The sequence below is a fragment of the Dysidea avara genome, chromosome 5 (assembly GCF_963678975.1).
Source record: "Dysidea avara chromosome 5, odDysAvar1.4, whole genome shotgun sequence".
Lineage (NCBI taxonomy): Eukaryota > Metazoa > Porifera > Demospongiae > Dictyoceratida > Dysideidae > Dysidea > Dysidea avara.
The window spans coordinates 25198011-25209003 of NC_089276.1; the positions used below are offsets into that span (position 1 = coordinate 25198011).

The 10993-nt window shown below is 38.2% G+C and overlaps 3 protein-coding genes across 4 annotated transcripts in view; 1 reads left to right on the forward strand and 2 right to left on the reverse strand.

Moving 5' to 3' along the window:
• LOC136256229 (uncharacterized) overlaps positions 1 to 7716 on the reverse strand; it is an 89272-nt gene extending 81556 nt beyond the window's left edge. For both annotated transcript variants that reach the window (XM_066049164.1, XM_066049163.1), the window contains exons 1-6: positions 7584 to 7716; positions 7394 to 7523; positions 6617 to 6901; positions 5600 to 5756; positions 5163 to 5280; positions 4110 to 4227 (exon numbers count right to left, since the gene is read on the reverse strand). In XM_066049164.1, the coding sequence (XP_065905236.1) occupies positions 4110 to 4227; positions 5163 to 5280; positions 5600 to 5756; positions 6617 to 6901; positions 7394 to 7523; positions 7584 to 7619 (844 nt within the window). In that variant the 5' untranslated portion in view covers positions 7620 to 7716. The remainder of the gene's footprint in view (positions 1 to 4109; positions 4228 to 5162; positions 5281 to 5599; positions 5757 to 6616; positions 6902 to 7393; positions 7524 to 7583) is intronic.
• Positions 7717 to 7727: 11 nt separating this feature from the next.
• Positions 7728 to 8777, forward strand: LOC136256230 (probable palmitoyltransferase ZDHHC24). The gene has a single exon (XM_066049165.1). It carries the CDS (start codon positions 7774 to 7776, stop codon positions 8638 to 8640), a length of 867 nt encoding a protein of 288 aa, XP_065905237.1. The 5' UTR covers positions 7728 to 7773; the 3' UTR covers positions 8641 to 8777.
• Positions 8778 to 9027: 250 nt separating this feature from the next.
• On the reverse strand, positions 9028 to 10876 carry LOC136256287 (poly(A)-specific ribonuclease PARN-like). The gene has a single exon (XM_066049209.1). The coding sequence runs from the start codon at positions 10819 to 10821 to the stop codon at positions 9169 to 9171; it is 1653 nt and encodes a 550-aa protein (XP_065905281.1). The 5' UTR covers positions 10822 to 10876; the 3' UTR covers positions 9028 to 9168.
• Between the last annotated feature and the right edge of the window lie 117 nt (positions 10877 to 10993).

Here is a 10993-nt window from a genome sequence, read left to right on the forward strand (position 1 = left end):
TGACCTACCATTAGTCGACTCTACCAATGAATGGCAAATGGATAATCTTTGATTATCCATTTGCCATTCTGAATACAAAATTACAGTCAAGAATTGAATGTAATTTTGTATTCTGAATCCACAAATTGATAATTTAAATTAGCAATTTGTGGATTCAATGAATACAAGCGAAGCCAACCCAGATAAATTTTCGGTGGATAAAGGGAAGCCAGACATTTGTAAAAGTTGGTGACAGATCTTCAGTGGCTGAAAAACAAGAGAGAACGAGTACTCATCAGGATTACCGTTGACAGGTTGTAGCTCAGGTTCAACAATGACCTGAGAACAAACTTCAGTTAGAATTATTACATTTGTCTGCATGGCTGCAAGTCCATGCAAGAAATTACGTATTGCTTTATAGAATCCGTCAGTTATTGGGAAGCTCAGGTCTTTGGCTGCTGGCACAACGCTAAGCCCAGAATACTAGTTTATCAAGTTTTTTGTTAGAGCTATAAAATAGTATTTTTTTTAAACTGTTAATTTAAAAATGAAGTAGGGATCTATGCAATAAAAAGTAGTGAAACAATAGATGAATGATGGTATTACAGCATAGCTCAGTGGGAAGTCCCTACTTTGGCATTGAACAAAATAATTGTTAGAGCTAATGTGCCAAAGTAGGGACTTTTCCACCGGACTATGTTGTAACACCATCATTCATCTCGTTTCATTACTTTTTATTGCATTGATCCCTACTTCATTTTTAAATTAACATTTTAAAAATATATATACTATTTTGCTTAGTTTTTTGTTCAATTTGTTGTATAGTACAGCTAGCCACAGTGTAACTTGTGACTGTTCTATTAGAATATCATACATGACTGTTGTATTAGAGTGATTGTTGCATTTGAGTATCTCGAGTCAGCCAAGGGGTGTGCAGCTAGCTAGACCAATAAGGGGTGAGGTCATCTTGCTTACTGTTAAGGTGGCGCTGAAGTAATCAAATGAAGCCTTACGAGGCTAATGGGACATCATGTTTGTGGCCATGCGCAAAAAAACACACGGAAAACTAGTAGAACAAAGCAAAGCGCTTCGAAATATTGAAAGAACCAACTCTATAGACTGTCAGGCTACTATTGCTGATACAAGTAACGATATTCACGTACTAACTTCATCACCTTGTCAAAACTCTGGTAACTTCACGGTGAACAACACCAGCTGTCATCGCGTGATTACTGCTTTACGGAGCGCGCCCTGGCCAGTTACACTGTCTTACAATTCGTGAAATAATTCCATATTTATGTACCATAGAGCCTCAAAATTTGGCAGAGGCACTGGTGAAGCGTTTCTTTACAGGGCTATGGAAAGATTTTTCGCGATTCGCTGTTGACAGGTGTGATATCACTTGTTGAAAAATGCTGGTTTGCCAGTTTCCACGTTGTTATCATTAAAAAGGATTCCATAGAGTTGTTCTACAAGGTGAGAAACCATAAGAGCCAAGGCGGCTTAGTGCTAGGTTGTTTCTGGGGTGAGTTATTTTTAAAATCGGCTTGTAAGTTCAGAGTTTAATAGCCACGAAATTAAAGCGGGTGATTTCACAGAACTTGACATGCTAAGCTACAACATTACAAGCTATCATAAGCACCCTTTAAACTTAGACTACATGGTTCACAAGCGGAGTTCTCCACCACCCTAAAATAGCTAATTAAGCGCGTGGGCAAATTTTAATCGTGACAAATGGGTATTGTACGGCTTCACATAATCACTTCAGCGCCACCTTAAGTAAATAACTAGACTGTTAAGAGGTGTGCATGGTCTCCGTACTCTATCACTATTAGTTCACCTAGATGGGTGTGGTCGCAAGCCTATCACGAATGGATCCCAATCGTGAAGTTGCAGCTAGTATACCTGTTATAGTAGCGCAAGGACTGAAGCGCTTCTGAAATCCAGCCCTGAAATAATTCTGTAGCATCTAGCTAAATATGCAACTGAAAGAAAGTGTTGATATGGAAAATTAATACCTCGATATGGTTTCATTGGATGAAGAAGACAAGCAGCCTGATGAAGATAAAGGGCCTAAACTCATCGGAACCCCAAAAGGCACATCCCACTGGCGAGTTTGTTATTGTGGTGTAAAATGGTGGCCGTGCACTGCTTTGTTTGGCCTCTAGCCTTGCAACTGTGATCAGTCAGGTAGTCAATCTAAAACTCCAGTTTGGGCGATTTTTAAAAATTCCATATCCGGCCACCTGTAAGTGTTTTGTTATGTATTATATGGACTAGTACTATTCCGTAAAGGTGATTTTCATCTTGTAAGATGTCTCTAGGATGATTTTCAAAGGAAAAATTTTGGGTGACGCACAAAATTTTCAAGGGGATCCCTACTTAAACGATACTACCATACCGTTTGATACTGTACATGTGGCTGTAACTGCTGTATTAGAGTATCTCGATCTTGCTACTCAGCTATGCAATAAAGCTAGGGGGCGTGGAACACAGTACCTTGGTTTCTATGGAATAGTCATTGAGGGGCATGGCCCCAGTACAGATGACGTGCCATGTTCTGATCATTTAAGGGGTGTGACCTATTGCACTAGTTTTATAAGCCCAGCTTAGCTGCTACTCGATGCTTGTTGAATTGAGTAAGACTATTCCATAAAGGTGATTTTTGTATATTTCTACGATGGTTATTAGATGCAACACCCACCACTTTAGGGGAGAGCTCTACTACTGTACTGTTTGATGTTTGGTGCACTATGAAATAGCCAATTGTGACTTTAAAGCATACATGTTTCCAGCCATCCTCTCCTATTTTTAAACAACATTCAAATTCCGGAAGTCACTTCAGTTAGTCCTCAGATTTACATTTGACTCTTCTTACACTTGGCAAATGCATATAGACAATGTTTAGAGTTGTGGAAGGCAGCATTTGGGTCAGTTATACTGCTGCCATTCATTCTTTGAATGTCAAGATATTTTCACACATTATAAATCTTGGATCTGTCCTATGTTAGAGTAAGGTTCCATCTTGTATTAAGTGCAGCTTTGTTTCATCTAAGTCGTTTGGATAACCTTCAATCTCGTATTGAGAATATGTGCGGCTTTACGCTACCATCTTTGACTGACCATTGCAATGCCTCCATCTCGGGCTTTACATGTCGTCTTTTGGATGATGAAGGGTGAGAGGTAACCTCCAAACTTTCCACCCAACTTTTAAGACAACACAGAGATTATCTAACAGACTACACAACTTTGATCCAGCCAGCCATCTTCGTTTTCAGAACCTTTGCAATTTTCGAACACTGGACCTCTTCCACCGTAGTTGGCCAGTAACTACATGTAGTAACTTTGTGGGACTCAATCCCAGAAGAGATTCTGTTACAAGGAGGTTGTAGGAGATGGAGAGTTGTTTCGAAAGACATTCACAGAACCATCATGATGTGACATATAGTAACTGTATGCTGTATGTATAAACAAGATTCAACAAACGTGTAAAAAAAAGTGTCACTAGCTTGTGCACATGATATTTTTATATAAGTTACTACATCATCATCAAATTCTATGCATTTACTTACTATCCTAAGCAGTCTGTCCTTCCAGTGGGTTTTGTCATAACTAGTTTGGCTACTGCACATATGCATGACAACACAACACATACACAACTACCATAGTTTATGCTTATAGTCACTCAATACATATGTATGGAACATTTTATATTAGTATTGTACAAACAACAATGGAACTACAGTGGGACCTCAATTATCCAAACAGTATTAGTGACTGCTCTATTAGAGTATTTCATCATTAGGTGAATGTTCTATTAGAGTAAGTGTATATTCTATTAGAGCAGTTGAACAGAATTCTGTATAAATGAATGGGGTTCATTTATCCGAAGACTGTTTACTACCTATAAACAAGGCAGCCATGACAATCATAGAAATTACTTAATAGTCTTATAGCATACAATTTACAAATCAATGTTTTTTCCATTGTTACCTTGATTAAAACTGACTGTTCAATTAGAGTATTCTGTTACCCATTATACATGTTTTCTCTATTAGAGTAATTGAAAAGGCTAAGCTGAACACTTGACAATACTGCTCAAGGAACAATTGTACATACATTCCACATACCAGTGGGTATACAAGCTTCATGATCTGAAGATGGTGATGACTTCAGTGTTGGTAGTGGTAGTGGTAGATCAAGGGAACATGTTATGTGGGGTTCCTCCAGCATCCCAACTAGCTGCTCCTAAGAGACAAGCTCATGTTCAATGCAGTTCACGTATGTACAGAAAAAATTATATAGAAATTCATCTTAAGGTTGTAGGACAATGGGCAACTGTCAAACAAACAAAAAAAAAACATGGTGTTGTCGGGTTGCGCATCAGGTAACCTGCAGGCTTAAGTTGTTGGGAGAATAATACAGACCTTAATTTAATTTTTAAGGTGCCAAGGACAAATGTCCTTACATATTCATAAATGTACAGACATGAGCTAGAGGAGCACTTTACACTACTGGAATTGGAATAGGGAGTTTCCATTGAAAGTTTTGAAGTTAAATACAACCACATAGCTGCAACATATCACCAGGCTGTCAGCTGCCAGTGATAGCAGCACACAAAGGGGAGGTGGCATTGGTAATCCTTGGGTCGAGAAAATGTAGTATCTCCTAGCAACCAAGTGACAGTTATTGTTAGCACTACAAACAAACATGTACACATCATCTTTTATGGTACCAGTATTGGTTTTGCAAGTGTCCACCCATAACTCATTATGTGCAGATATTGTGCTATTTGTGTGGATTTTTAAGGCATGTTAGGATTTTTAACATACGTTAATTTAAGACCTGTAATAGTGAAGTGATTATGGTTAAGGATCATTGTAAACGTTTACAAGATTTATTATACAGTGCATGTATACAGTGCATGTATACAGTGCATGTATACAGTGCATGTATACAGTGCATGTATATATGTAGTCAACTAGCTAAGAGCTGACTTTAAGGGAAATCTGTTTACTTAGGGGTGGGGGGATGTACTTATTCGGATGTTATTGAAAATGAGTTACAACTCAAGCTGGAGCAAGCTCAGGGTTAGGGTTAGTTATAAGTATACAACTAATATGAATTCTATCTGATGGTATTTGTGTTATATTTCCTCTGCACTTAATTTACAAAATAAACACCTTATCATCATCCTCATCTTGGTCTACTGGCAGAGGTTCCTTATTAAACAGTTCCTGACCCACAGGTTTACTGGTCATGTCCATGTCAGCGTCATCATCCATGTGGTAATTATCCTTCCTGTGAAGAATACAATACCACCAATGATAGTAGCAAACATACACACAATTTCACATACTATAAGAACTGATACTAAATAATATACAGTGCATCCTAGACTTTGGTAAAAGTGCATGTTCAAGTAGGCTGTTTGGCCCATTTACTTACTTATCCATGGGATTTTCAAATACTCTAATAGAACACACACACACAGTTACACAAATGGTAACAGAATAGTCTAAATTGTGAATTGAGATACCACCATAATAATATAAACAAAATTAATTTCTAATGTACGTCACACATGTTCATGGTTGCTAATAAATACATATGACTGTACCTGAAGATGTACAAATGATTTAGATGGTCTCCTTGTAGTGGGTCCTGTACCATCTTGGGCTTCAGTCGAGTACACAATTGACTGACACAAGGAATATCCTCCATCAATGTTATCAGTGGTTTGGAAGGTACCACCTCCTCCAGCAGCCAATGAGCACCTAGTGTAAAATAATTTAAATACTATGATTCACAATGAGCTCTATTACTGCAGATAAAAACAATTATCAAAATACTCTAATAGAACAATCAACATAGAATAGATAGCTGGAAACCAAAAAAATTGACAGCATTAAAGTTAGCTGTGTATCATGTTTTTGGTATCATACACAGGATGTTACATCCTAGTGCTTTGTGACTGTTCTATAAGGGAATTTATAGTTCGGTATTAATAAAACACGATTGTTCTATTAGAGTGTCTCAATCAATCCAGTGGTTGGCTGACTTCTAGCACACACTAGTGCTGAGTGGTATACCAGTATTTTCATATATAGCGATATGGCTATTAGATATAGTTTACTTTATTCAGCATTGAAGGAAACTGGTAATCTGTGAATTGCATAGCATAGTACTTTATGGGAAGTCAGACATGAAGACACCGGGAATTTAATAAAGTTATGTGTTGATGGTTTAGTGGTGACTACAAGCCCATGCCCCAAGTAAACAAGTATACTGCTTGCCAACCTACTGTCTCATCATTACATTGCAGTAGTAAAATGTATTTGTAACCTGCTTGCCACATTTTACTTGTGGCATTTATCCAATGTAACTTGGAATGAGTAACTTGGAATGAGTAACTTGGAATGCTTACTGACATCAAATTAAATAAGTTTGTAATGATTACTACATTCACTACTATATACTGCCACACCGTGATACTTTTTAGATACTGTTTAGATACTGGATACGTTTATAATTTTTCAATACCACCCAGCACTAACTACAATCCCTATCCCTTATACATACCAGTATTATCAAGAGACTCTTGGTATTATGTATACCATACTTACAAAGTACATACCTTCTGCTAAGACAGTGGTATTCCATGTGTCTAGTATTTCAGGAATAAATTCTTCTTCCTTTCCATACCACATCCCAATTCCAGCCTTCTCCATAGCCAGTTCAATTTCAGCTGACATAGAGTCATCGATGACTGTCTTGCTGGAATCCACATCCAGCCCAATTCCATCAGTAACATCATAGTACTCTAAGCAGTTCTCATCAACATTCAGACTACAGAGCACATCACTACATAGAGCAGCACCATTCTCCAATGGTAATTCTTCACTGGACCAGTCAAATTTCTCTGCAAGGTAAATAAACAGCACACAAAGTCCTTATTCAACTTCCATTATACAGGCCCAACTGTTCATACTAGTATTGCTATGAAGTCATATTTAAAGGCTGTAAGTTAAAATGAGCTGCTGGATGACTTAATTGTTGAAACAAGCAGGGACTGACTCACAGGGGATCACAAACCACAAACACTATACTTCCAGCCCATAACAATACTTTCTCATACACAATTTTCAGTTTGTACCTGCACATGTACTGCTTACATGGGATTGAGTGTGCATCAAATGTTTTCACATATGCTTCCATGTTGATCAACAAGCAGAATGACAAGTGTACAATAATTAATAACAGGCAAGAGGAAAGTATCTACTGCAACTATCTTAAGTATCTATCATTAGCTAGCCTGAGCATGACAGAATTGTGACATTGAAAAATTTCTCTGGCCTTGCATTCAACACTACTAGCTACACAAACAGCTGAACACCAAGACATAGAAAGCTACCTGACTGCCATGGAGAGAGGTAGGTAAGGTCTGGGAGGTCACCTTTGTGTATATAGTTGTCCACGTGTTCAAGGTGTTGCGGTGGCAACAGTAGCATACGCTCCAACAAAGCGTGTCTCTTCTTTAGTGCCTGGATAATTAAGTAGAATGAATTAATTACCCACTTAACACATTTCAAATGAAAACTTACTTCGGCCACATAATTTACAGCCAAGTATTTAGGCATCTCACAGTCGCACTAACATCAGCTCGAGACCAAACTAGCCAAATCAGTAAAAAAAAAAACCAGCTTGCAGCTGGCTGGCTCTGTAAATCACGTGACGCGTTTCTTTTAGCGCGTTTAATTCTAACATTTTAGGTCAGTGCTGTTTTTTGCGAACATGAGGAGGTTCCTACCGAGGACGAGAATAGATTTTGCCGCGATGGCTATCACCGCAATATTTGCTCCAATAAGCCTCATTCATGCTATGTTTCTGCTAGCCGCGTTATATCCCAATGGAGCGAGTGATCCAGAGTACGGGTGGAATTATATCAGCCACATTATCTTAGCAGTGTTCATGTGGACTAACTGTCTAATATACTTTATACAAGTGGTCACGATCGATACGTCTGTTAAAAGCCTAACACTACCAGTTATACTTCAGGATGGTTGGAGATACTGCTCCATATGTCAGCTTAATACTCCATTAAGAGCACATCATTGTATCATTTGTAACGTGTGTGTTATCAGAAGGGACCACCACTGTTACTACTCTGGACAGTGTATTGGTTTGCCAAATCATCGGATTTTTGTGGCTGGACTAATTTATGGTACTCTAGGAGCAATATATGCTGTAGTGTTGTCAATGATAACCATAATACATGTTGAATCAGGATTCAATTTTTACACAATTTTGACTGTTCTGTTCCCGATATTTGCCTGGGTGATTGGATTTCAAGAAGTCAACTTGTTGTACACCTTGTTTGGATCATTGTCGTTCTTTGGTGGCCTGGCATGTGTAGCATTTTTGTTGCTGCAAGTTGTGCAAATATTACGAGGACAAACATTTTATGAATACAAAGTTTCAATATCAGATTACAACCAGGGCTTCATTAAAAATCTGCAAGATGTTTTAGGAAAGAACTGGTGGTTTTATTGGATTCTACCAATCATTCCAAGCAAACTTCCTGGAGATGGTTCACACTATTTGGAAGTGAAAAAGCACCTTTCTTCTAGTCATGCAGGAAAGGAACTGAAGTCACTTTAGCAGACAGGTGTGAACTGAAACCAAGTAATTTATTACCTATGTGTACGGTGTGTGTTATATATAAAATGAAAACTGTGCACATTAAACTTGTACTTTATAGGGTGACTATCCCAGCAAATTACAATATTTAAATGAGATTTAAGTTTTATGTAGCTAGCTAAAAACTTTTAAGACAAGATTCATAAACAAACATGGATCACTATTTTATCCTGCATGGTATGTGTGATGCATGAGCATACATATACCACCCACGGCATAGATACACAGTCCACTGACTAGAATCTGTATCTTCTAAAGAGCCTGCTACACAACCATCTGTGTTATATATAGTCACCACCTTTACAGACTAACCACTCAGGCACTCCTCTTGAACTATTGACAAACGGCTATGCGACATACAGTATTGATAAAATAAAAATACATCGTACAAACTAGGGTTGAGTTTTACTGCTAAGAGCCAAAAAACCTATAAATAAATAAAATAAAAATACCATAACCTCTAATCCAAGGTTTACACAGGCTGTATTTTTACCAGTCGCCTTCATCAAACAACTTGGTCTTTTTAGGTACACTTTCAAGTTTTTCTTCAACATTTGAAGTATTGCTATCCTTACTGCTTACTTCTAGCTTTCTCTTTTCTTCACTTCTTGTGGTGTCAACACCTTGAACTTCTCTTTTCACATTTTGAAACTGTTTGTATGTTTGAACTGTAAAAGGCTTATCTGCTAGTAAGCTACTAAGTTTCATAGCTTTGAAGCAATCCTCAGATTTTGTTTTGTCAGTGAGAGTAACAAATGCACTAGTCTTGCACAACCAATTAATCCCGATGCGACCAAATGGAGAGAAAAGTCCATAAATATCCCTCGCCTGTACGCTACTATCAAATGTCAAGTGGAAGACATGACTTCGATCCGGGATGACATCTGGGGCAGCCAAATCAATGTAAGTCATGTCGTTTGAAAACAAGAAGAAAATTCTATTTAAGAAAGGATTCATTACTGGAAATTCAGCCAGAAAGCTACCAGGCTTTTCTTCAGGTGTTTTCAACTGTGATTCAAGAAACGCATTGTATGTAGCAAAACAGACTCCGGTCATATATGCATCATACCAAGCTGTGTGAGGTGTATTCTTGCTATTACACTTCCTTGGTAACTTCACTTCAACTTTAGGAAAACCACTCTGAGGATTGCATACAGTTGAAAATGCATCACCTAAATGTGTGGATGGAATCAAAGGCTTTACTGGGTCTGTGGACCCAATGAGCTTGGTGTCAATAAGTTTGGGGAAGGTGGAGCGAAGAATGGTTTTAAATTCATCAAAGGTATCTGGAAGTGGGCTCAGGAATTGTCTGTATGTGTGAAGTATATCCAACAAGCAGTTGTGCCCCACTAATAGCTTGCCACTCTCAACAAGTGCTTCAATGATATGAAGAAATCCCTTGTATTTGATCTCTTCGTTCCTTTTCTCCTGCTGTTTCCTCTCCCTATCTTTCAACAGCTTGCTTGTAGGTTTTTTAACTGCAAGAATTTTATCTTTATCTGTAATGTATACAATTAATTGACTGTCTATAAAGTTATCATCAACCACTTGATAAACTAGCTTTCTTTTGTATGAATTAACACACTCGACCTCAATACCTGGAGTTTTAGGATTACTCAGAAGTGCATCAATTTGCTCCTTCACATTAGCAACAAATGCTTGATCTTCAGGGTCCGTAACTTCAACACGGTTGCTCTTACGATCTTCCATTCTTTGCTTAAATTCGTCATACTTTTTAGCCTCTGGTTTACTCAGGAAGTACACACCTTCCCTAACCCACTTGTTGAAATCAAAATTATGCTCGGTTAGAAACTTTATACTGGATGCCTGGCAGAGAAAACGAACATCGCCGGTTCCAGGTGTCGGGTTGCCCGGAAAAAGAAAAAAATTGTACGGTTGAGCAGTGTATTTTGTTGCAGTGATCTTGGTGAAGAGGCATAACCCAAACTGCATGATAAGAAACTGTGATGTCCCCTGCTTAAGTTTTTCATAGCGTTCAGACGGAGTATCTAGCCAGTCCTCCTTTATCCCGTCATCTAGCAGGCCTGTAAATTCTGTATCGAATGCAATGAAAGTGCATTCCTTGATTTTTTCAAGCACCTCGCTGTAGTAAGATAGAAAATTTTCCCGCGTGACATCCATGGAGATCGAAACTTTGAATTTAATCAATGCCCACCAATGAGAGATTGAGAGCCTACATCACGTGGTTTCCCGTACAAAAGAAGATTTTTATATGCGAGGTCCATTTTTTGCGAAAGTAGAAACCTGCAAGTCATGCAGTACTAATATCAGTGGCGGATCTCATTGATTTTTT